General features: G+C 55.7%; 1 protein-coding gene across 1 annotated transcript; it reads left to right on the plus strand.

Moving 5' to 3' along the window:
- SEZ6 (seizure related 6 homolog) lies at positions 1 to 24,419 on the plus strand. The gene is made up of 16 exons (XM_007076064.3): positions 1 to 640; positions 1,104 to 1,237; positions 11,383 to 11,578; positions 15,814 to 15,999; positions 18,893 to 19,061; positions 19,204 to 19,370; positions 19,947 to 20,141; positions 20,392 to 20,530; positions 20,641 to 20,837; positions 21,430 to 21,624; positions 22,031 to 22,222; positions 22,329 to 22,526; positions 22,795 to 22,833; positions 23,084 to 23,201; positions 23,286 to 23,388; positions 23,552 to 24,419. Exons 1-16 carry the CDS (start codon positions 313 to 315, stop codon positions 23,582 to 23,584), a joined length of 2,589 nt encoding a protein of 862 aa, XP_007076126.1. The 5' UTR covers positions 1 to 312; the 3' UTR covers positions 23,585 to 24,419.
- The last annotated feature ends 1,156 nt before the right edge of the window (positions 24,420 to 25,575 follow it).

Raw genomic sequence — 25,575 nt, forward strand, 5'->3', positions numbered from 1 at the left:
TCAGAGACCCCAACCACGGGGGAAGGGCAGGCCCCAGGCATCGAGGAGACGGATGGGGAACTGACAGTGGCCCCCACACCTGAGCAGCCGGAGCGAGGCGTCCACTTCGTCACAACAGCCCCTACCCTGAAACTGCTCAACCACCACCCGCTGCTCGAGGAATTCCTACAAGAAGGGTTAGAGGGGGGCGAGGCAGGGCTGAGGCCGGTGCTGCCCTTCCAGCCGGACCCACCTACACCATTCACCCCGAGTCCCCTTCCCCGCCTGGCCAACCAGGACAGCCGCCCTGTCTTCACCAGCCCCACTCCGGCCATGGCCGCGGCACCCACTCAGCCCCAGTCCAGAGAAAGACCCTGGAGCCTGGAGTCAGAGGCTCCTGTGCTTCGTATCACAGCTCCCCTGCCTCCAGTGCCCACCCCAGGCCCAGGGGAAAGGCCCAGTACTACACCCCCTAGCAGAGCATGGACTCCAACCCAGGAGGGTCCTGGAGACATGGGCAGGCCATGGGCTCCAGAGGTTGGGCCCCAGACCACGGGACTTGGGATGGAGGGAACTATCGCCACATCTACAGCTTCAGGGGATGATGAGGAGACCACCGCCACCATCATCACCACCACCATCACCACCGTCCAGCCACCAGGTCAGCTGCTTGCTGGCTTGCAGATCTAGAAATGGGGATCGGGGAAATGCGGGGCCCCCGCGTTCCTCTGTCTCTGTCACTGTGCCATCCTGCCTTGCCCTTTGGCACCAAGGGCCAGCACGTAGGAGGCATGTGGATGGGAACCAGATAGACCTGGGTTCAAACCCTGATTGGAAGCAACTACAACAGACCCTAGGAATTTTGCTGAACCTCTCTGAGCCTCCTCTGTTAAATAGTGGTAAGAAGACGGACCTCAGTGAGCCTTTGTGAGAACTGAGCTAAGATTGCACATAGTAGGTGCTCAAGAAAAGGTGGTCCCTTCTTTCAACAGGGGAATAGACGTCCCAAGAGGCGGGCTTCACCCCACACACACACACACACACACACACACACACTGATCAGCCTTGGTTGAACCAACTTCACCAGAGCTGGGCTTAGCCTTTTGTTTCCTCCTGCCTCCCAGGCCCTTGTAGCTGGAATTTCTCAGGCCCAGAGGGCTCTTTGGACTCCCCCATGGCCCCCAGCTCACCTATTGATGTCGGCCTGGACTGTTTCTACTACATCTCCGTCTACCCTGGCTACGGCGTAGAAATCAAGGTAAGCAGCCTGGATCTGGCGGAGACAAATCTGGGGCTGGTGTATTATCTTTCCAGAAAGGTGCTGGCTATCGGGGGAGGTGGGGATGCTCAGGGGCATCAGTTGGAGGGGGGCCTAGAGCCAGGGCTGGACCCAAAACTTGGCCAGTTTCTGCCCTATGCACCAGGGACTAAAGAGCTACTGTGCCCGACCAGTAATGCCTTAGGTTGAAAGGGGCTGCAGGAGGGGCAGGCGAGCCCATGCTCTTCCCCAGGAGCTCAGAAGAGCTTGAGGAGGGGCTCTACCCTTGGAGGGGCAGGGGATTGGGTGAGTCTCTGAATTTATGTGACTGAGTAGCAAGAACTCAGGGCTGTGTGGTTGGGCTCGAGAGAGCCATGCAGCGTCAATGACTCTCTCATTCACTCACTCATGCCTTCAGCAAATACTCCCTGAGCAGCTCCTCTGGCCAGGTCCTGTGCTGACTCCTGGGGTGCAGAGGTGAGGGAGACAGACGTGGTGCACCGTCAGCTGGTGGGCGAGTCAGACCCACAGTCCCAGCCTCCTGCCACCTGCCCTTTCTGGGCCATCTCATCCCTCCCTGGGATGAAGACTCTTTTAATCCTCAAACCTGAGCCCGAAGGTCCTCAAGGATATCCCATAGGCTCTTCCACCCCCATGCACCTCAAACCCAACTCTTCCCTCTTGCTCCCCCAAACCTGCATACCGCACCACTCCTAACCTTAGAGATGGACCCTAACCCATCAGAAACATGGAACAGGGCCACCACTGTGCAAGGTGGATGGCACCTGGAACCAGGCTGCAGGTCAGCCTGGCCCTTCTTTCTCCCTCATCTCTGGGTCCTGTCTACCCCTGTGCACATTCTATCATAACATTCCCCAAAACTCAGATCTGCCTGCTTCTCCCCTCCATCCCCACAACCACCACATGGTCCAGCCTCCATCATCCTTCCCCCAGATGATGCAGTGGCTGCCTCACTGGTCACCCCACTCATGATTGCCCCCACTGTCCTCCACCTCCACTGTAGTCATTTATTTTAATGTTTATTTATTTTGAGAGAGAGAGAGAGAGAGAGAGAGGGCACCTGTACATGCGTGGTGGGGTTAAAGAGAGAGGGAGAGAGAGAATCCCAAACAGGCTCCATGCTGTCTCCACAGAGCCTAATGAGGGGCTTGATCTCACAGACCATGAGATCATGACCTGAGTTGAAAGCAAGTGTTGGACGCTTAACAAATTGAGCCACTTAGGCGCCCCTGTAGTCATCTTTATTTTGTTTTATTATTTTATTTTGTTTTATTTTATTTTATTTTATTTTATTTTATTTTATTTTATTTTATTTTATTTTAATTTTAGTAAGCTCTTATGCCCAATGTGGGGCTTGAACTCACGACCCTGAGATCAAGAGTCACATGCTTTTCCAACTGAGCCAGCCAGCGCCCTCTGCTGCAGTAGTGTTTCCCATATGAAATCAATCCTCCCCCACCACACCTCCCCAGGGGCCTCTGAATCATGGCCAGTCCCTCTGACCCATGTCTAGCCACTTCCTCCCTCATTGTCCACTGCCCCTTTGCACTAAGCAACATGCAGCTAACTGGGTGGGCCAAGCCCGCTTTCCTCACAAGCCCCGACTGGATGTGCTCGTCCCTCTGCCCAGAAGAGTCATCCTACTGTCCCCTCCCAGGACTCACCCTTGGTGTCACTTTCTCTGTGAATTCTCTCCCAACGCCTTGTCCTGTGGGCCTGTTTATAGCTAGCCAGCTCCCCAGCTAGACCATGAGCTCCTTGAGGGGTACCTTGGAGTATAGGGCCCGCCATGGGGTCTCCATGGACTGACTGACTGGACAGATGGATGGAGGAAGGAAGGAATGTGGTGACATTGGCCTGAGTCTGGAGACAGAATGGAGGTGGAGAGAGGCATTCAGCCTAGCTGAGGGAACCAGGCAGGTGACTGAGGAGCACAGAGAAGGGGGCAGAGGAGTCCAGGAAACAGGGCGGTGCTGCTTGCTCCCAGCTCCTGGCCTGCTCCCCACACATCCCAAAGCCTCTGGATCTGGGCCGGCTACACCTGTCCTGGAGATGTCAGGTCCAGGTCTCCGAGCCAGGGCCGGAGTGGCGGGGGGAGGGGCCCCTCTCCCACCACTGGTGGGTCCCTCCCCTCCTTTCTGTAACTGTTTGCTCCTGCTCTGCCAAGCCGTGTGCCCCTCGCTCTGGGCTGACTGGGAGGGTAATTAGGAGAAGCCACCACCACCCCCCTGAGCCATTAGCACTCAGTGCCGCTTAATTAAGGTAATTAATGTAAAATCATCACCTAATGAGAGGTGGCACCGGCTGTGGCTCACCGGGTGGAAGGCGCCAGCTGCAGGTGTGGGAAAGGGGATGGGAAGGGGCAGATGCCAGGCTGGGTGCCCTCCTGCAGGCCCGAGCTGGCTGCGCTTGCCCCCCGAGCCTACCGTCCCCACTGAAGCCCGCTGGGCCAGGCTAGGCCCAGTCCTGGTACTCTCCACCAGGAGCAAGACGCCGGCTTTGCCTGCCCCCGGCCATGCCACGGCCCGGGGAACGAGCCCCACCCTAGACGCCCACCCCCCCACCCCCCCCCCGCCGCCATATAAGCCCTGTGTCTGTTGTCTGGTGCTGCCACATTTTTTTTTTTATCAGAATGCAAAAGCTGTTACCAGGCAACCTTGAGATGAAGCCCTGCCACAGCCCTGGATCGCTGTGTGGAAATGTGGCAGGCAGGTACTGGCTGCCTCACCACCTCTACCTCACCACCATGGGGCAGAGTCCTTGGGGACCCTGTTGGCCCCGGTGGTCTGACTTAGAGTCTGAGGCCACGGCAGGAAGGGCCAGGAAGGAAGGGGCAGAATCAGCCAGGGCTGAAGCGAGAGTTAAGGTCCGTCTCCTTCCAGGGCCAGTTCTGGCAACCTCTACCCCTGTCTGGGCCTCCTTGCCACACCACGCAGGTGGCTTTGGAACCTGAAGAATTACGGATACTGCAGACCAGTACCCATGGAGAGTGGGAAACACTGAGGCTAGCAAGGACAGGGAATTGCCTAAGTCACTCAGTTAATCAGTAACTAATGTGGTTTGGTGAATGAATCCATTCTCCAAATGTAAACTGAGCAATTACCGTGTGCCAGACCCTGTGCTGGTGTTAGACACAGTTCCTGGGGGAGACAGAAGTCCTAAACAGAAAGCTCGGCGCCGTCAGGATGGAGTGGGAAGCACAGGGGACTGTGGGAATGCCAGGATGGGGCACGCTTCACCGGCCTGGAGGGCCGGAGAAGGATTTCTGGAGGCAATGAGACCTGCTCTGGGGCCTGACAGATGAGAGGTCAGCAGACAAGCCTGGGCTGAGAAGCAGCGGGTATGTCAGACTGGCCGTTTGAAGGTTGCCAGGCAGTTTGGGACAGGTGACTTTATTGCACAGGAACAGAAGGTGAACTTAGGGGCTTCTGGGTTGCACTCCTGCCAGGCGCTAGGCCTGAAATCAGGGCTCTTCTGCCCAGGGCAGTAGGGGATGAAATGGGTGAGGCAGCTGGAAGGCCTAGAGGGTGCCTGTGGCTCCTTGAGACGGGAAAGGCTTGTGGCTTCTCTCCATTGTGGGTAAGTCCCTGCCTGCCCCTCCATGAATTCACAGGGATGGCTCAGGGTAGGTAGAAGGGATGGAATCCAGGCAGGAGGGATGAGAGAAACCGTGAGAGGAGAAGAGCATGTTAAGGACCCACAAGTCACATCCCCGACACCATGCTGAGCCCCTGCCATGTGACCACAACCCTGGCTAAAGTCCGGGGCCCCAGACAAGACCCTTTGCATGAGGAACAGCCTCACGGGTTCCAGAATCCCTAACGCCCCAGCTCTTCATGTCTTGGACCACAGCCCCTCATCACCCTGCCTCCCTCCCTTCGGGGTCCTGCAGCTATGGGTGAGGCTGGACGTCTGAGCCGCCCACAGGAAGGAGACAGGCCAGGCCCTCCGTAATCAGAGGAGGTTGTCCTGTGTCAGCTGGGGTCAGGCACTGGGCTAGGCTCTTTCTGGTGAGACCCAGAGAAGCCCCTTCAGGATGGCCCATGGGGGTCCCATCCCTTCTCCGGGCAGCCGGTCTCCCCCGAGGGCTCCAGGCCTTTCTGGGCCTGGCGTGTGCCTCTCATTGCACTTGGCATTCCAAGAGCCTTCCCACTGCCAGCCTCCATCTTGGCTTGGCTGTTCTCTGTACCATCTGGAGCCTGGGCACAGCTGCTCATAGTCCCTACCCTCGTGCCCCAGGTGGCTGCACTGGAACACAGCTCTCCCGTGCCAGGTCAGCTGCCAGTATGATAGCCGGAACACTGGGACCAGGCCTGATGTGGACACCAGTAGGGTAGCCAGTCAACCTTCGGCCCAGGAGGTTTCTGGGCAACCTCCTCTTTTCTGGCTCCTGGAAGGCTAATCTGAGGGGAGTTTCAGGGGCACAGGCAGGTCTAGCCCCACGGGTTTAGGCCATTCTCCCCATCCCCAAGGCAGACTCAAGCTCATAAGAGCTTGTGAACAGGCATCAGTTCCGACAAGAGCACAGAGGCTGTCATGTGGGACTGGGGCTCCAGTCCTGCCTCTGCAGCCCATCTCTTGGTACCTGAGCAGAGCCCCTGGCCTTTTCTGGACTGGTTTCCCTCTCTGTAAAAGGAGATGCACCAAATGATGCAGAAGGGCCCTCCCAGCCAGTCCTTCTGAGCAGGTCTCCTTTTTTGGGTTCAGGAATTTCCCTCATAAGCCAGACTGGACAGTAGCCCCTCAAGCACTTGACCCTGCTTCCTGCTTCCTCACAGCTGTAGAGCCTGAGCCAGAGAGAGGGCGGCTCCCAGGTCCAGTGCCTCCTAGGCAGAGCCTGGCAGACCTGAGGCTAAGGGTCTTTTGGTGACAGCTGTCACCATGGCAAGAGCCATGGTCTTACCAGGGTAGGGCCCAGATCTCCCCAGGAAAGGGGAAGAGGACTAAGCTGTGCTTGTTCTGTGCTAAGCCCCTTACAGGTAGGATCTAACTTAATCCTTACAGCCCTATCAGGTGGGTACAGCCATCCCATTTCACACACGAAACTGGGGTTCACAAAGGTCACGTGACCTGCCCAAGGCCCTTTCAAGTGGTCAGTGATGGAGCCAGGGTTTGATTCCAGGACTTAAGAGCACCTGTTCTTCCCCCGGCCCAGGCGATTGGGCAGGTGTGGTGAATCTAAAAAGGGAGTTCAGCTGGGGACTGTTGGTGGGGGGCTCTACCCAATCCCTTTTCTCAACTCAGCCCTGCCTGCTCCTGCAAGACACCCACCTCGAATTCCTCCAGTTTGGGAGCAGGGCCTGGGGCGCTGTGCATGAAGACAAAGCACTGGACCAGGAATCGGAGGTCCTGGCCTGGAGTCCCGGCTTTGCTTTGGATTTACTGGGTGACCCAAAGAGGAAGTCTCAACATCTCTGATTACAAGATTCCCTTATCTATAGAGTGGAGGTAAACGCAATCTGCTCTGCCTCCCTTGTTGAGATTTTGTGAGATCTGAGAGGATAATGGATGTGCAAAAGCTTTGAAAATGGTAAAGGGTCTCATGGGAAAAATTGTGATTATCATAATATTGTTTGGAGTGGAGAGGCACAGGGATGGGCAGAGCACGAGAGTGTGGGGGAGCACATGGGTGTGGGGAGCATGAGGGTGTGGGGGAGCACGTGGGCGTGGGGAGCACGTGGGCGTGGGGAGCACGAGGGTGTGGGGGAGCACGTGGGTGTGAGGGCACCCGTGTGCCAGGCCAAGTGTTCGAGGAGGCTGTGTGCATCAACTTGGGTCTATGTCAGAGTATATGCATGGGTGTTGGTGACCAGGAGGGTTTAGTGGAGCAGGGCCTGTGGCCAACTTCTGGGGGCTGAGGGCTCAGGTGCCAGGGGTGGGGCTCACACACCAGAATCATCCTTGAGCCCACCCGCCTGTGCAGGGTTTTACTTGGGGGATGGTGGCACCATCCCATCTATGAATCATACCATCAGGGCATGTTCTGGAGACCCGACTGGCGGCTTCCATGGGGACAGACAGGCCAGTCAAGGCTGATGGTCTGGGGTTGGCAGAGCACAACCTAAATCCTCCCTACCTCCCATTCAGGAGAGAGTCAGCCTCCTCAAAGAGGCTGTATTTCCTCCCTTGAACTGACCCCATGGTCTGCTGGAAGCCGGGCAGTGCTAGACAGGGTCCTGGGGGAACTGTCCTCGCCTCCCTCAGCTCTATTTCCCCCCTGCTTGGCCCCCAGCTCCCACTCTTGTCACCGGCTAGGGGTGTGGGAAGACAGCCCTTGTGAGCAGAGCTGACATTTCAATCTGTCTCCCAAGCTCTTCAGATGCCTGCAAATTGCATCAAGACTTCATCACCCTCCTTGTCCAACACTCAGCCCTGTCTGGCCCCTGTCAGGCCTGGCCTTCAAACAAGTGACAAATTACATTGCAGCCACTGCAGCAGGCCTGCAAGTGGGTGCTGGGAACCCAAGGGACCAGGGCTGCACAGACAGCCTCTCGCGGAGAACAGGGTGCCCTCTGGATGTGATCCCTGGGCAACCCAGGCCCACTCCCTTCTGTGATCTCATGGCAACCCTCACTGCCAAGCTGGGCTGAAAGCCAGGCTGGCTGGAGGGGGCTATGCCTTCTCTTGATCAGAGGGGGCCAGGGCCCTCAGTTCCCAGTTTTCCCAGTTTTACCCCGGGCTTCGGGGGTGGGGTCAAAGGATGGCTATTGAGAACATAAATCTCAACATCTTGGAAAAAGCCAGATCTGGCCAAGACCCACCCCACGCTAAACCCGGTGAGCCTGGGGTCTGGGAATACAGATGTATGGACACCTGGATGTCTGGATGGCTTTCTGCAGGTAACACCGCCATGAGGTGGGGAGGGAAGGAATTGCCTTTGCCTCCAGCAAAGCAAGATTCTGCTACTTAACGCTTTTTGTGACCTTTTGCTGAGTTCCTTAGCCTCTCTGAGCCTACGTTTACTTACGGGGGATCTGACCACCTACCTTATGGAAGTGTGGTGAGAGCGAAATCCTATCTATAAACAGAACGAGGCTGGACACATTGTAGGTGCTCCGTAAACGGTCATTGTTATCGTGGGGCTGCCTCCGCTGGTGGCAAAACAGCGGGGTCAGGAGCTGGAAGCTGTAGGTCAAGGGACGTTTACGGGAACTAGGAAAAAGGCTACGTTCATTTCCCTGCAGCGATGTCCTCCCTTCCTCCTCCTCCCCAGGACCTCTCAGACCCGCCTGCTCCACGCTCTCCCTGAGCCTGCAATCCCTCCGTTCCCCCCTAGAGGATTCCTGCTGCATGCATTCAGCGCCACTTAAGTCGGAATTATATGCTGCCTGGCGTCTCTCGATAATTACAGATTCCACGTGTGTGAGTCTTGTTTGCCCAACTCTAGAATCACAGAATCTCCAAGTTTGAAGGGACCTCATCCAGCCTCTGCCTGCAGCAGCAATTCCCTGAGGAATGTCCCCGGCAGATGGTCAGGCAGCCTCCACCCGAACGAACGTGCCCCGTAAGAGAGCGCCCCGCGGAGAGGCAACACTGCCGGTCCAGCACCCCGCCTTGAGCCTTCTTTTTGGCCCCAAAGACCCACTAGGTCTTTTCTCCCAGACAGAGGAGTCCCCGGGGCACATCTGTCCTCGGCACCCACAGTCTGAGGGGCCCAGAGCGTGACTGTCTCCTTGGATCCGGCTGGGCTTGGCATCCATCATCCTCTGTGCTTCTCAGCTCACAGGGATCTGGCGAGGAATGTACCTCCCCTTGTCCACACAGTCACTCTCTCCACACAGATTTATTGCAACTGGCCGTTGAAGAGGGCATTGTGACCCCGAACGCCACCCTGGGCTCTAATGGAGAGGTACAGAGAGGTGGGGAGGCCCTGAGGCAAAGGAATGGACTGGCCTGGCTTGGGAGGCAGAGGGTGGTGGTCCTGAGATCTGAAAGAATGACCAGCTTCAGCAGCAGGGCAAGAAGAGAGGGCATTCCCTGCGCAGGGTCCTGCGTATACAAATGTCCAGAGGGGCGGGGGGGAGGTGTAGCCTCTGCTCGCAGTGCCGGTAAGCGAGGCTGGCAAAGCCACTGGGGCCAACTGTGAGCTGGGAGGTTTGGACCTTGTCCTCTGGGCAGTCTGAGGTCGCGAACAGGGTAGGAGAGAGACATAATCTGATCTGAGCCAGCCAGGACCCAGAGATGAGCTGGGGATGGGAGGGGGCAAGGCCATTCTCCAGGTGAGAAAAAATGTGCAGGAGGTGATCAGAGCTAAGGGATAGAGAGAAAGGGCCAACTGGGACATATGGGAAGGAACAGATCTCTGGGCTCCTTGTACCAGGCCACACTGCCACTTCCCCTCTGGGCAGTCTATTGCTGTCCAATCCTTGTTTGACTGAATGAAGGCATGGAGCCCAGAAGGATGATCCAGGGATTGAGGGCCTGAGGATTGGGGTGGTGGCAGAGAGGCCTGGGACAATCAGAGGGAAGACTGGAAAAAGAGGCCCAGAGGAGCACCTGGGCGACTCAGTCAGTTGGGCATCCGACTCTCGACCTCGCAATTCGTGAGTTCGAGCCCCCGCGTCGGGCTCCACGGATAGCACAGAGCCTGCTCGGGATCCCTTCTCTCCCCTCTCTCCGCCCCTCCCCGACCCCCTCTAACAAAATAAATAAACATTTTTAAAAAAGAGAGAGAGGCCCAGAGAAGAGACACTGATGGCTGAGAAGTGCAGGCGCACAGCGTAAGGCCTGGCTGCACAGACCGCAGGGGCCAAGTTGGGCAGGGCCCCGAGGGCCACGGCAAGGCATCAGGACTAGATAGTGGGGGTTTTGCGGGCTCCACGGAGCGCCACCAGAGGATTTCAGCAAGGAAGCTCTACGACGGGCCACGGGTTGGAGCTGTTAGCTGGCTGCAGTTCAGGAAGTATTGATGCAGAGGGAGGAGTGGGTGAAGCCCTGCAGGCAGAGAGGCGGCCGCAGTGATCCCAGTGAGTAATAGTTGTGAGGAGCTGGGAAGTGGCAGGGGGATGAAGAGTAATAAGAAAATTGGGGTCCAACAGACAGGATTGAATGACTGATCGGATGCAGAGTATAAGGGAGGAGGCCAGATGCCAGTTTCTAACTTGGGCATGCACATGGACGGTGAGGGAAGCTGCTGGCTGGGTGTGGGGTGGCTCAGTGTGGGGCAGGCTGGATGTGGGGTCCAGCAGGGGGTGTCCAGGGGAAGCTGGGCACATGGATCTGATGCTTAAGACCTCACATGGCTGGCCGGGCCCTTGGACACCTATCTAGTTCAACATACCTACTCCACCCCACTTTACAGAAGAGAAAACTGAGCCCAGAGAAGTGAAGGGATAGGAAGCAGCAGGTGTCCTGGTGTCATTGAAAACCTTTGGAGATGGGGCGCCTGGGTGGCACAGTCTGTTAAGCTTCTGACTCTTGATTTCGACTCAGGTCATGATCCCAGGATCGTGGGATGGAGCCCCGCATCAGACTCTGCACTGAGCATGGAACTTGCTTGGGATTCTCTCTCTTTGTCTCTCTCTCTCTCTCTCTCTCTCTGCCCCTCTTCCCCATTCACACATGTTCTCTCTCTCTCAAATTAAAAAAAAGAAAAGAGGGGTGCCTGGGTGGCTCAGTCAGTTAAGCATCTGACTTCGGCTCAGGTCATGATCTCACGGTTCGTGAGTTCGAGCCCCGCGTCGGGCTCTGTGCTGACGGCTCAGAGCCTGGAGCCTGCTTCGGATTCTGTGTCTCCCTCTCTCTCTGCCCCTCCGCCGCTCACACTCTGTCTCTCTCACACACAAATAAATAAACATTAAAAAAAATATATAAAAAAAAAGAAAGGAAAGGAAAAGAAAAAGAAAAGCTTTGGAGACAGAAAGACATGCTTACAAATTCCAATTCTGCTAATAATATTTATGTGACCTTGGGTATGAACTTCAGATCCCGGCTCACGGGGTTACCGGGAAGTGAAATGAGCTTCTCCTGCACTCGAGAGCCTAGTTCGGGGCCTGAGGGCTCAAGGAGCCAAGCGGCCCTGAGGATTGGCCGTGCCTGGGGCCTCTGGGAGCCTGTGGGCAGCAGGGCTCAGTCAGCAGGAAGAAGCCTGACTGCTCTGCTTTGCTGTGTCTATCCCACCACAGGTCCAGAACATCAGCCTCCGAGAGGGGGAGGTGGTGACTGTGGAGGGCCTGGGGGGGCCCGACCCTCTGCCCCTGGCCAACCAGTCTTTCTTGCTGAGGGGCCAGGTCATCCGTAGCCCCACCCACCAAGCAGCACTGAGGTTCCAGAGCCTCCCACCACCTGCTGGGCCTGGCACCTTCCATTTCCACTACCAAGGTAGGCCTGGGCAGCGGAGGGAGGAACCAGCCCAGACTGGGTGCCCTCCTCGGGATCTCTGGCGCTATTATAGTGTGTATAGGGGGTGGAGGGGAGACGGGGGACAGGCACAGATGCCCAGTGAAGCTCTGTACAACCAAAGGTGATTGTTTAGTTGTACAGAGACACATCAGACACCTCCAGAACCTTCCTTCCTCCACCTACTACCCTGTAAAAGAACTGGTGGTGAAGGGGCCCGACACAGAACCAGGTAGCCTCAGGGGTGCCCCTTGCCATCTATTCATTCATTCGTTCGTTCATTCAGTAAACTTTTCCTAGGCATCTCCTCTTTGCCAGGCCTGTGCTGGACACTGACAATATCAAGATGAACTCTCCAAGTCCTTGCCCTCAAGGAATTCAGAATCTCTAGGGGAGGCAGACACTTAAGCAATAACAATAAAAGCCATCTCCCCCAAATTCAAGGGGGTCAAGGTCAAAGGGACTTGATAATGACCAACGGGAGGTCCTTTGCTACCAACCTGGGCTTCCTGAACTGCCTCATTCACCCTAGACCTGTCTCAGACCCCAGTCAGCTCAGAACACCTCTGGAAATAAGGGAGTGGCAAGATATAATGGGAAAATCACAGACTCAGGAGATGGGAAGATCTGTGTCTAAATCTCCTTCCCATTGGTTGACCTTGGACAGGTCATTTGACCACTGTGACCTTCTTTTCCTCCGCTGTACAATGTGACCAATATACCTACTCCATAAAGTCATGATGAGGATTATACAAAAGGGTTCATGTGAAGTGCCTAGCACTTAGGATGTTCCATGAACTTAGTATGCTCCATGAAGGAACCGAAACAAATATTAAAGAGCTGGCAGGATGGGAAAGGGAGGAAAAGGGGCTTGCCTCTGCCCCTCTTCCATCAGCATCTCGCCTGGCCCCCTTTCCCCAGGCAAAGTCTTCTTGACCCCTTGTACTGCTGTAACAGGGTAACCGGTTCAGACTGGGAGTGCTAATGGGGAAATAATTGGTGTGAACAATTATGGCATTGCCCTGCATTATCAATAGGGGCCCCCTTCTGCAGCTCCGCAGGGTCCACAGCCCAGGGAGGAGGACAGGCGCTGGAGACACAGATGCTGGAACCACCTAAGAAGCACTTGCCCCTCTCTAGCCTCTCCACCCAAACTGGGAGAGCAGTCTGGTGTGGCAGCATGGAGCCTGGCGGTGGGCATGGGCTGCCCAGGGTCTTGGCAGAGGCAAGGGGCCAACTGAGGCAAGGGCCAGCCTCCCTAGTGGCTCATCAATCCTCCCTAGCAGTGGGCATAATTTCACGCCACGGTAACCTTCTCTCTTGCCGCAAATTCCTTCGCACAAAACCCTGGACCTTCTCTCTGTTGGGCCAGACAACGGTGGCTGGAAGGCAGGGAGCTGGAGGCCTGGCAAGGGGTGCAGACCCCAAGGAGGGGCTAGGAAAGCTGGCCCAGCCCTGCCTCCTGCTCGGCTCCCAGAAGCCCTCCCTCCTCGGCCCAGTTTTTGTCAATGATCAGCTCTTTCCTTAATGAGTGTAATTCCCCTAATTATAGGCTGTAATTAGCCCTGATCCCAGAGATGGGAACAGGAGGAGCATGTGCTCACACGCGTGTCTCCCTGGGCTGGAGAAAGAGGGTGCCAGAAGAGGGGGCGAGGGGACTAGTACCCACATCACTGCCGGAGCTGTCCAAGATAATGTTGGAGATCACAAGCATGGGCCCCCACAAGGGCTTCATCTGCAGAATCCAAGTTCCACCTCCCCTCCCACAGCCTCAGGCAGGGTGAGGAAGCAGAGGGCCCTGCCAGGCATGCCCCTCCTCCCTCCTGAGCATTCCTGGCACTGGACTTGGCCCCAGAAACAGACGCCAGAGAGAAAATAGCTCAACAGATTGCAGTCATCCAGGCTCCCTGGGAACGGTAGTCATGGCAACAGGAGGAAGCTCCTCCCGGGAAGTGGCCTCTCTGGAGTCTGGGGGCTTCCTCATCTGCCCCCCGCCTCCTGCTCTCACCTCATCCCAGCCCAATTTCCTAATCTGTGAAATGGGGGACCTCCCTTCCCAGAGTTGTGATAGGAACTCCCAGGAAAGATTTAAGTACATCTGACTCGTGGCCTAGACCTCCCTGGGTGTCACCCCTCTCTTCTGCACTCTGGGTAGGGTGCCCCACCCTCTTTTCCCCATCCCTCCCCAGGTCTGTCCCCAGATCATTGTAAGCGGCCACCACAGTAACCAACCACCCAGGGCAGGCTTGTCTGTTGCTCACAGGTTTCTCTGACTCCTGAGCCCAGGTTTCTACTTCACCTGGGGAAGCAGGTGGGAGAGGGGACATGGAAGGCTCTAGAGGGAGGATCTTCATGTGCCCACCCTACCACTCACTGGCTGCATGATGAGGGCAAGTCCCTCAGTCTCTCTGAACCTTAGTGTTCCCTACCTGAAAATGAGTTACTAACCCATAGCTTGCCTTCCTGCCTCCCAAACGTGTTATAGACATCAAGCAAGAAGAACATGAAGGCATTTTAGAAACTGGAAGGTGCCTGCAGATGTGAGGTGCTTGTATCAATCAAGATTATAAACAATAACAGCAGGCTGGTACATTTGGTTTTTGTTCTGTGCCAGGCATTGCACACAGGTCCTCTCAGTTAACCTCTCACATAACACTGGATGCAATACTCTAAATGGGTGGGTAAACAAGGAAACTGAGGCATGGAGAAGTTAGGCAACTTGCCCAAGGTGGCACAGCAAGTAGGGGAGCCTATATTCAAACCCAGGCAGTCTGACCCCAGAACCACCCCCTAAGTGCCGCCCTGTCCTGCCTTGCCAATCACAAGTAACCACTCGTTGGCCATGAGACATGGAAGAAAGTGAATCATCCTCTCTCTTTTCACAAGCCCGGTAACTACAACCAGGAGAGGTGAAAATCACAAAACTCATTTCTGGATTCTGTTCTGCCCAGAGGCAACCCCCCTTTTTCTATTCACACAAATCACACAGAGGCCAGCAGAGTTCCTGCCTTGACCTCTCTTCCCATCCACCTAGTGCCACCAGTAAGGGTGGGCCCCTCCACCCAAGATCCTCAGTCTAGACAATCCCCATCCCTCTCACGACCCCCAAGAGTTTTCAGACTCTGTAGCCCAAGGCTTCATTCAGCCTGTCTCCTTGACCCCTCTGGCCTTCTTTCCCACCTCTCCGACCCAAGCGCTGACCTCCATTTTTAGCTATCACCCCAGCTTGGCTCCAGGTTAGGACTTGCCAGGTTGTTTTATAGGATTTGCTGCCACCATCCGGTCACACTTGGTATGACAATTCCAAAAGTTCCCAAGTTTCCCAAGGCAACTTGTCCTTCCCCCAACTTCCAAGAAGGCGTTCCCTGCCTCCCCACCCTCGCCCCATCCTGTTTTTAAAAGAAGTCCACAGCCCTTGCCAATGAATACTGGAAAAGCTTTTTACTGTCTGACTTCAATCGTTCTGGCTGTAATTCCTATTCGTCCCCTATAGGAAAAATAATATCAGTACATCAGGATAGACTTATTATTTCAAGTGCTTTCATATCTATAAGTCATTCAATAAACACTTCTTTTTTTAATTTTTTTAATGTTTATTTTTAAGAGAGAGAGAGAGACAGAGTGCTAGCAGGGGAGGGGCAGAGAGAGAGAGAGAGAGAGAGAGAGAAGCAGGCTCCAGGCTCCAAGTCAGTCAGCCCAGAGCCTGATGCAAGGCTCGAACTCACAAACTGTGAGATCATGACCTGAGCAAAAGTTGGACGCCCAACCGACTGAGCCACTCAGGCGCCCCTTTCAATAACTGTTTCATAAAGATGTGCTATCAGCTACATTCCAGGGATACCAAACTGAATAAAATACTATCCCCTCTATTCTCTTAATAACCCCATAGGTAGCTGGCATTTTGAATCTCATTTAACAAATGAGGTGGGACACAGAAAGGCTAATCTGCCAAAAGTGTCAGAAAGCTTGGACCAGAACCCAAGCCTTCTAACTTCCAGCTCTGTGCTTGTTCCACTAACCAGCCTAGGCTGCTGGACATTTCACTGGCACCTTCTGAGGGGATCAGAGTCTTTTCTGGAATTCCTGGTGCTTCCTCTGGCCCCGAGTGATGCCTCCAGGCAGGCTGTGGCAGGCCCCTTTTGCCCTGGCTATGACTCAGCCCCACAACTCACACACACACACACACACACACACAGTCACTCATTTTCTCTCTGCAGCCTATCTCCTGAACTGCCACTTTCCCCGGCGTCCTGCTTATGGAGCTGTGACTGTCACCAGCCTCCACCCGGGAGGCAGCGCCCGCTTCCGCTGTGCCACTGGCTACCAGCTAAAGGGTGCCAGAATCCTCACTTGTCTCAATGCCACCCAGCCCTTCTGGGATGCCCAAGAGCCTGTCTGCATTGGTAAGTGGCTCCAGGAGACCCAGTGCTCAACAGGGAAGTAAGTTGCGGGGCGGGGGGAGGTGGGCATTGGAGATCATCCCCGCTCTCTGCTCCTGCCTGGAACCTTCATTTGGTCTCCATAAGAAAGCCAGACATTGGCCACACACCTCAGTAGCATTTATCCAACCACCCTCCTTGACCACTTCTGACATAGAGGCACCACCAGTACAGAGCTAAATTAAACAGGTACCGTGCCCTCAAAGAGCCCACAATTCCAGGAAGTGGGAGAAGAAGGAAGCGCACGGATCACCAATTTCCAGAGCAGGAAGTAAAAAGCACCAGTGAAGAACAGCAAACAGACCTGGGCAGGGAGGAAGCAATCATTCCTAGTTGGGTATTTAGGAGGCTTCCTGGGGCGAGTGACATTGAAGGTTTAACATTTCAATGGAGGGAACAGCGCAGGCTTTGACAACAGAGGCAACAAGTTGAGGGAGTGTTTAGGGACTCAGAAAATAGCCAGGGAGGAGCTCAGAACTATTCCTCAGGAGAGCCAGCCAGATGGTGTCTGGAGGCCAGGAGGCCGGCCAGGCAAGAGGGTCTGAAATTAGTGACTTTGGTAATGGAGAGCAGGGAAGAGGTTCCAGAGACACAGATGAGGGAAGAGGGGCGAGCGGAAGGAGACTTCCTCCCAGGTTCCAGTCCTGGATGATCAGGAAGTCTGAGGTTGCTGTCATTGGAGAGGGGCTTGTTGGCAGGAGGAAGATGGAGTGTTCAGTCTGCAGTGTGAAAGTCAGCTTGGTCGTCTTTTCCTTTTTTAATTTTTTTTTTAAATTTATTTATTTTTGAGAAAGAGAGAGACAGAGCATGAGCAGGGGAGGGGCAGAGAGAGTGAGAGACAAGAATCTGAAGCAGGCTCCAGGCTCCGAGCTGTCAGCACAGAGTCACATATGGGGATCGAACTCACAAACTGCGAGACCATGACCTGAGCTGAAGTCGGACGCTCAACCAACTGAGCCACCCAGACGCCCCTTTTCTTTTCTTTTCTCATGTTCTTCTTGCTCTTTTTTTAATCGCTTGGGCTCTTGAGCCTTCTCTCATTTTATAAGCTCTTCCTGGGTGCTAGGCACAAGCAGAGGCGAATAAGCCAGATGTGGTCTCTGCCCTCAAGGAGCTCTCTGGCAAGTGGGAAAACTGGCACACAGCAGGTTCTGCGCAGACAGTGCTGTGATGGGGTGAATTCAGGGCATGGGAAGGATCCAAGGGAGGGAGCGCTGCTCCAAAATGAGGAAGGAGCAAAAGAAAGCTTCCCAGGGAGAAAGCATGGAGGGACTACAAGAATGTGAGCCCAGGGAAGTGGGTTGGATTCTTGAGACAGTACATGCAAAGGTGTGGAGGCAGAAAGCAGCATGGTGGAGTGAGGAAGTGCTGAGGCATGCCTAAAGAAGGGGATATATGGGATGGGGCTGAAGCTGAGTCAAGAAAGAGCTGGGCTGATAAAGGTTTGAATGCCACCTTGGGCTTGCATTACCTGGGGGTCACAGGGAGCCACAGACAAATTTAAGTGAAGGGTGGGGCACGATCAGATTTGCAGGGCAGTTCTGTTCTGAGACCAAACAGAAAGGTGCATCTGCCCTCTCTGCAGAGAAGCAGAAAATCAACGCAGCCCTCTCTCCAGCTTTTTTTTTTTAAGGTTTTATTTATTTATTTTGAGAGAGAGAGAGAGAGGAGGGGAGGGGCAAAGAGAAAGGGGTGGCAGAGAATCCCAAGCAGGCTCCGTGTGCCCGATGAGGGGCTCAAACCCACAAACTGGGAGATCATGACCGGAGCCAAAATCAAGCGCTGGTCGTTTAACCAGCTGAGCCACCCAGAAGCCCCCCCCCCACCCCCACCCAGGAGCTTTATTAAAAAAGATTCTGCTCTCTTGAACATCTGGAGACAAAGGCGCTGTGTCTTCGCCACGGCAGCCTGGTCTCTGAGAGCAGGCAGGGGCCAGAGCTGTGTGTCTAAGAGAGGAAAGTGCTGCCTGGAACCAGCCTCACTCCGCTTGCCTTTGAAACCCCTTCTCTGGCCCCACTCAACTGCCAGGAGCTCATGGCCAAGTAACCCAGAAGTCCTCAGTGATGGGGCCGGGAGAGCTACTCAGCCTCCCCTTGGAAAGAGGACAGTCCCAGGCCAGAGGAGTCAGCCCAGGAACAACGGGGGTAGTGATGCTATTTCAGAAAGTATGTGAGGCCAGGTCCTGGCTAGCAATGTCTGCTGAGGGCACAACATTAGGAGGCAGATTGCATGTCCACCAGATGTCTGTCAGCCCAGATTCTAGTCCTGCCCTCTTTTTTATATTCATTCACTCATTTTATTCAACAAACACTGAATACCAACTCTGTGCCTGCCCTGAAAAGACGTGGCCCTTGCCCCAGGGGGTCCTAGTTAAGGGACATATCCAAACAATAACTGGTTTTAGAAAAAGTGGCATGAGGTAGAAGCAGCAGATATACCAAGAAGGCTGGAGCCCTGGGTAAGGGGCTTTAATAAAGTCTGCCTGGGGGGAGTTGGGGAAGGCCTCCGAGAGGAGTCAGCAGAGAGAGGAAATGACTCACCCAGGACCCCTTGGCTAGGCCATGGCAGATCTACCACAGTCAAAGGGATTGCACATGAATCATCCCAGAGGTGTGAAAGGTTAGGAGGAAAATGTCCCAGAGGTGTGAAAGGTTAGGAGGTAGGGAGTCCGGGCTGCCTGGGGCTGCAGGGTCACAGGGGCCAAGGACTGACCTTCAGGACCATGAAAGCAAATACCCCTGCTGCCCCATGCAGAGGACGCAAGAGCTGGGGTGGGCAGGCACGCTTGGTAGGCCATCCAGAATCCAGTGGGTCTGGGATCCGGGATCCAGCCCACAGCCCTGGCCATGTCTCGCAGCTGCCTGCGGTGGAGTGACCCGCAACGCCACCACCGGCCGCATCGTCTCCCCGGGCTTCCCGGGCAACTACAGCAACAATCTCACCTGCCACTGGCTGCTCGAGGCTCCCGAAGGCCAGCGGCTGCACTTACACTTTGAGAAGGTTTCCCTGGCGGAGGATGACGACAGGTGAGGGGAGGTCCTGGCCCGGTGTGGGACAGGAGTGTGCGGCCTGCTAATGCCCCGCTGGCAGGACGGGGACCCAAGCGTGGGCCACACCCCCACCCGGGACAACGGGACCAGCCGTGCAGCCGCTCCTCTCCTGGCCCAGGCTCATCATCCGTAATGGGGACAATGTGGAGGCCCCTCCAGTGTATGATTCCTACGAGGTGGAGTACCTGCCCATCGAAGGCCTGCTCAGCTCCGGCCGACACTTCTTCGTGGAGCTCAGTACTGACAGCAGCGGGGCAGCCGCAGGCATGGCCCTGCGCTATGAGGGTGAGCCTGCTGGGGCCTCGCAGGGGTGGAGGGCTTGAACCCAGGGCCTCTTCTCTCACACCCTCCCCCCACCACCTCCATTCCACCATCCCTCCTTCCAACTTAGCCCTTGCTCAGCTAGCACTTAGCCCCACCCCCCATCCCTCCCCTCCAGTTTGGGATCCCTACCCCATTTTTGTGGGAGACCCTTGCCTGGACCCGGGCCCTCCACAGTCCAAGAGAATGAATCCTCTCGAGTCTGAGGAGCAAAAAAGGCCCCAACCCTTAGAGACGGAAAACTAGAGACATTCTAGAACCACTCATGCATGCATGCCTTCGTTAATTAATCCAAAAAAGAAACATTTATTGAGTGCCCTGTGTATACGAAGCACAAAACTAGGTGCTGGGAATGCAACGGCGATCAAGACGGCCTCCCGAACATGACAGGGTAGGGTGCTCTGGGCATCCCGCCCCTGCTGCAAGCCTAGGACACGCATTTGTGGTCAAGAACATAAAGGCCTTGGGGCGGGAGGCAGAAGAACATCTGCCCCATGTCTGCCCCGGTTGCGACTGAGCTGGGCTGGGCCTGGTTTGTAGCCTTCCAGCAGGGCCACTGCTATGAGCCCTTTGTCAAATACGGCAACTTCAGCAGCAGCGCCCCCTCCTACCCCGTGGGCACCACTGTGGAGTTCAGCTGTGACCCTGGCTACACCCTGGAGCAGGGCTCCATCATCATTGAGTGCATCGACCCCCATGACCCCCAGTGGAATGAGACAGAGCCAGCCTGCCGAGGTCAGTAGGTACCTGTGGATGGGTCTGCCGGGAAAAGGGAGCAGGGTGGGGACGGGAGAGCCAGCTGCAGAACCTGGGGTCATAGGGCCCCTGTGACATGTGTGATTCAAGCTTCCCCTCGAGGAGGAGGAGGTGGGGGCTCCCAGCGGTAGGTATTCCCGCGGGCAGGAGGCAGCCCCAGGACATAGCGCTGGGGGTGGGAGGCGGGACACCGAGGGGACGCACCTCCGGGGCCTCCCCTGCCTTCCAGCTGTGTGCAGTGGGGAGATCACAGACTCAGCTGGTGTGGTGCTCTCCCCCAACTGGCCGGAGCCTTACAGCCGTGGACAGGACTGCATTTGGGGCGTGCACGTGGAAGAGGACAAGCGCATCATGCTGGATGTCCGAGTGTGAGTGCTCACTGGGCTAGGCCAAGCCAGCTCCTAAGCCCTGGGGCCATTTCTTGCCCAGCCCAGCCCGGGGTCCCGGGCCCATCCTCCCTGACGGTCCTCCTCCACAGGTTGCGCATAGGCCCTGGTGACGTGCTTACCTTCTATGATGGGGACGACCTGACAGCCCGGGTCCTGGGCCAGTACTCAGGGCCCCGTGGCCACTTCAAGCTCTTTACCTCCATGGCCGACGTCACCATACAGTTCCAGTCAGACCCTGGGGCCTCGGTGCTGGGCTACCAGCAGGGCTTTGTCATCCACTTCTTTGGTGAGTTTGCCCCTGCCCTGCCCTGCTGCCTGGGGGAAGAGATCGTGGCAAGCCAGAGAGGCCAGTGCAATGAGCCTGAGAGCTCTTATCTGACAAGGGAAAGCTGGAAACTTTCCCAGGTGTCACCTGAAGGAAGCCAGTCTTATTCTCAGTCTTCCCCGAGCGCACAGTGAAAGGGGGCCTTCTGTTGCAGCAAGAGAGATTTGGGTAGGCAGCAGGAAGACCTTCATACCAAAAAAAGGAAACTGAGGAAAAGTGTTGGTTTCTGCCTTTCTGACAAGCTTTAACAGCAGTGACAATTTCCCACCCTACCCGGCCCCTCTCTCAGGACTGAGGAACTGGCAGATGTCCTTTAGAAAGCAGAGCCAAAGCCTGCCTACATGATAACCCAGGAACCGAAGAGACAGAATGATGTCAGGGGCAGGCAAGGAGGGGCCCCTGGGCAGGAAGGAATGCATTGCTGAGGCTGCCTGGGCCAGGCTAGGCCCAGGACAAACTGGCAGGAGCTGGAGTGGCCGCACGGTGAGGAAGGCGGGCACAGACAATTTAGTGCCCGCTAAGGGCCCGCACCTTGCTGCCCCTGTGCCCCCAGAGGTGCCCCGCAATGACACCTGTCCGGAGCTGCCTGAGATCCCCAATGGCTGGAAGAGCCCGTCTCAGCCTGAGCTGGTACACGGCACAGTGGTCACTTACCAGTGCTACCCCGGCTACCAGGTGGTAGGATCCAGTGTCCTCATGTGCCAGTGGGACCTAACCTGGAGTGAGGACCTGCCCTCCTGCCAGAGAGGTGAGTGCACCTGTTCCCTGCGTTCCCTTCCTCAATGGAAGCTACAAGCCCCTCTCCTCCATTCTGAACCAGACTTCGGCTGGTATCGGCTGGTACCCTTGAGCTTCCTCCACCTCTCATAGCCTCGGTTTCCTCACCTGTGAAATGGGGGAATGAATACCTTTTCAAAGGGTTATCTACCAAATACTTCAAATATTTCCTTCCTGGGAGACTGCTAGTGTCTGTTGATTCTAGTGGATGGGAAGAGGAAAAATAAGGGATACACCAGTGAAATGGTAGGGACAGACGAACAGGCGGCAGGGCCACGTGTCATGAAGATACTGGCCGACCTGGAATAAAGCCAGGGTGGGCTGGCTTTTGTGGAGTTCTACCTGGGCTGCTCTCCCCCACCACCCCCTACCCATAGTGACTTCTTGCCACGACCCCGGGGACGTGGAGCACAGCCGACGCCTCATATCTAGCCCCAAATTTCCTGTGGGGGCCACCGTGCAGTACATCTGCGACCAGGGCTTTGTGCTGACGGGTAGTGCCGTCCTCACCTGCCACGACCGGCAAGCCAGCAGCCCCAAGTGGAGCGACCGGGCCCCTAAATGCCTCCGTAAGTGTCAAACGGGTAGGAGGGGAAGCCTCCGGTAGGAGATAAAAGAAGCCACCTCTGGAGGCCAGGGGCCTGGCATCCTCACTGGGCTCTGCCTGCTTTGCAGTGGAACAGCTCAAGCCATGCCATGGCCTCAGCGCCCCTGAGAACGGTGCCCACAGTCCTGAGAAGCGGCTACACCCAGCAGGGGCTACTGTCCACTTCTCTTGTGCCCCTGGCTACGTGCTGAAGGGTCAGGCCAGCATCAAGTGTGTGCCCGGGCATCCTTCACATTGGAGTGACCCTCCACCCATCTGTAGCGCTGGTGAGTGTTCAGAACTCCTGCCTGTTCCACAGGGCTGCTCTGGCAAAGAGGCCAAATGCTGAGAACCAGAACTCCCCTGGCCCCACCCCTTTCATGTTACCCTTGGTCTCCCCAGCCTCTGCCAGATCCTTCTGACCTGGTGACACCAAGACAAATGCTGGGGTGGGCTCTCCTTGGACAAATCCTTCCCATGATCAGCCTCTTCCCTGCCTTAGTGGTTTGGCCCATTGGTCTCACCTCTGCCCTTGGCGCCCCCCTCTTGTTCCAGCCTCTCTGGATGGGTTCTACAGCGGCCGCAGCCTGGATGGTGAGCCCCCTGCTGAGGGCCTGGGAAATAGTCTCCCTGCCCTGGCTCTCACAGCTCCCAGGCCATGGGTTGCCCAAGCAGGGAGGGAGGAGAAAGAGAGAGGTTTGGGACCAGCAGAGCAAAAGTTCTTTCCCTGCCCCTAGCTAGCTAGAGGGAGCTGGTGGCTGGATTCTCCTGGGCAGAGGTGAGGGCAGATATGGGCTCTGGGTGACAGGGACTTCTGCCCCAATCCCGACCTCTGTGTTTTCAGTTGCCAAGACACCTGCTGCCTCCAGCACCCTGGATGCCGCCCACATTGCAGCTGCCATCTTCTTGCCATTGGTAGTGATGGCGCTCTTGGTGGGAGGTGTGTACCTCTACTTCTCTAGGTGAGTCCGGTTTCCCTTCCTGCCCTACAGACCTGACTCACTCCTGCCCAGCACTTCTGACTCACAGGATTTTCTGTCCCACAGGCTCCAGGGGAAAAGCCCCCTGCGGCTGCCCCAAACACGACCCCGCCCCTATGACCGCATTACTGTGGAGTCGGCATTTGACAATCCAACTTACGAAATTGGAGTAAGTACCTATGCCATTCTTTGCACCCTATCCAGGACCTCATCTATGCTCCCTTGGGCAGGTACTCCTGAGGGTCCCTCCAAACCCTCTCACTCTTTCCCTTTTCCTGGGGAAGGTGGATTATGGGCTGGCAACCGTTATACAAGTTTCCAACTCCAAGCAGTCTCTTTACTTTGCAGGAGACGAAAGAATATGAAGTCTCCATCTAGTTGGGGCAGCCTGGAGGAGCCAGCTCAGCCCAGCATCACAGCCCAGCAGCAGAGTTTCCAGCCTCCTGCTGTCCCTACACCTCCTGTACATACCATCTGGGAAGAGACGCCACCAATCCCTCAAGAAGCTGTGCCCTTCCCCACCTGTAATGCCCTCCAGGGCCCATTTTCTTGGTACCACTGCCCACATAGGGCCCTTCCTTGGGTTCAAGTCAGGGGGCATCTGCCTCTGGGCAGAGCACAGCTGGAGCACACGCATCAGGAACCAGCATTCTCCTGACTCTCCTTCATGCCCTGGACCTCTAGCCTGGAATCCACAAGCCGAGGAAGAGCACCTCTCTCCAGGTGACCACCATCCAGCTTGGCATGTGGCACCTTGCAGCGGGGTTAACTTGATGGTGGTGGAAACTGCACCAGGGTGCTCCTCACAGGGCCATCACTAGTGGCCAAAGCTGCTGTCAACAGTGACCTCTGGGTAGTCCTGGCATGCTGACATCAGCCCCTCGGGTGGGGAGATCTCTAGTCCTTCTCTAAGGCCCCAGGAATGGACAGTTCTGCTTCCTGGAGGCAATAATTCTAAGGGATCCTAAGGGGCTTAGGGACCCTACCCGAAGCTCAGGTTGGGCTTCCCTAGGCACTCATGCTCCACACCAAAGCAGGCCACCCCACTGCTGCCCTGGCAGCCCTACACCCTGAGGAGAAGGAGATCTTCCCCTGATGTCAGTCTGGCTTTACAAACATCTTCTTTCCCACTAGTCCCTCCTCTAACCCCAGCCACTTGCCAGTCTCCCCTCCTGGCCACTGTGTTTTGGGATAAGGGGAGTGGGCAGGCATATTCTGGAGAGGAGCAGAGGTACAAGGGCCCAGGAGTTTGGCATGGAACATGGGGTCAGAGACCCAGGGAAAGACCCAGGAGTTGGCTACAGGCCACTTTGAACATGTAATGTATTATATGGGGTCTGGGCTCCAGAGAACAATCTTCTATTTCTGTTGTTTCCTTATTAAAATGGTGTTTTTTGGAAAAAAAAAAAAAAAAAGAGCAATGGCCAGGTAGATGGTACTTTCTTGGAGGGAAGGGAGTTGGGAAATAAATGAGATGTGGACATCAAGACCAGAAGGCATGCTGGACCCACCAACTGATCACTCCCAGATTTTATCAAACAAATTACATGCAGCACTCCAGGGGCTACTGTTCCAACAAGGTCAGTGCAACAGATGGCAGGTGAAATAAGAGGCCCCAGTAGGTGGCCCACAGGGGTTTGGAAGCCCAGGAATCCAACCGCTCATCTACCCCAATGCTTCCTTTCTTCCTCTTTGCTAGGTCCAGAACTACAGTCTGGCATACTCCCAAGCTGCTCCTCAGTGCCACTGTATTGTTGGCCAGGCCCAGGAAGCCTGATGCCTCTCTCCTTCCCCTTCTTTCCCAACTAGCAATGTTTAGAAAATTGGAACCAGATTCAGAGACTGAACCCCTGAACATGAGGCCCTAGTCTGTCCTGGCCTCAGGGAACATCCAGACTATCAAGAGGAGGGGCAATGCAACTTAGGGTAGGGACTTGGCTCCTGTTTTAGCAAAAGCCCTATCCATGGGCTCCAGAAAGAAGTTGGCTGGAGAGAATCTGCTTAAGTTTGCCATGTTTGGTCACTTGTAGCACCGGTACCCCTTCCCTATGGCTTCCCTATGGCTCCCAGCACCTCCTGAGATGAAAGTGTTAGTCCAGCCCTGGCTCCCAGCATGCATACCCACGCTTAGAGGTGTCCTCTGCATGGCTGCTCCCCAGAGTAAGAGAAAGAGGCAGGCAACAGAGTTATGGACACTTCAGAAGCCAGAAGATAAAATCCACGAAGGAAATAATGGCAGCAACCAGCACCTTCTACTTCCACAGTCTTCAAACAGAGAGGTCTTGATCACTTATGGCTGCCCACCTCCCAGCTCTACCACAGGCCTCCTCGAAGGCTGGAGAAACTCCAGCCGGTG

Source organism: Panthera tigris, chromosome E1 (assembly GCF_018350195.1).
Source record: "Panthera tigris isolate Pti1 chromosome E1, P.tigris_Pti1_mat1.1, whole genome shotgun sequence".
Lineage (NCBI taxonomy): Eukaryota > Metazoa > Chordata > Mammalia > Carnivora > Felidae > Panthera > Panthera tigris.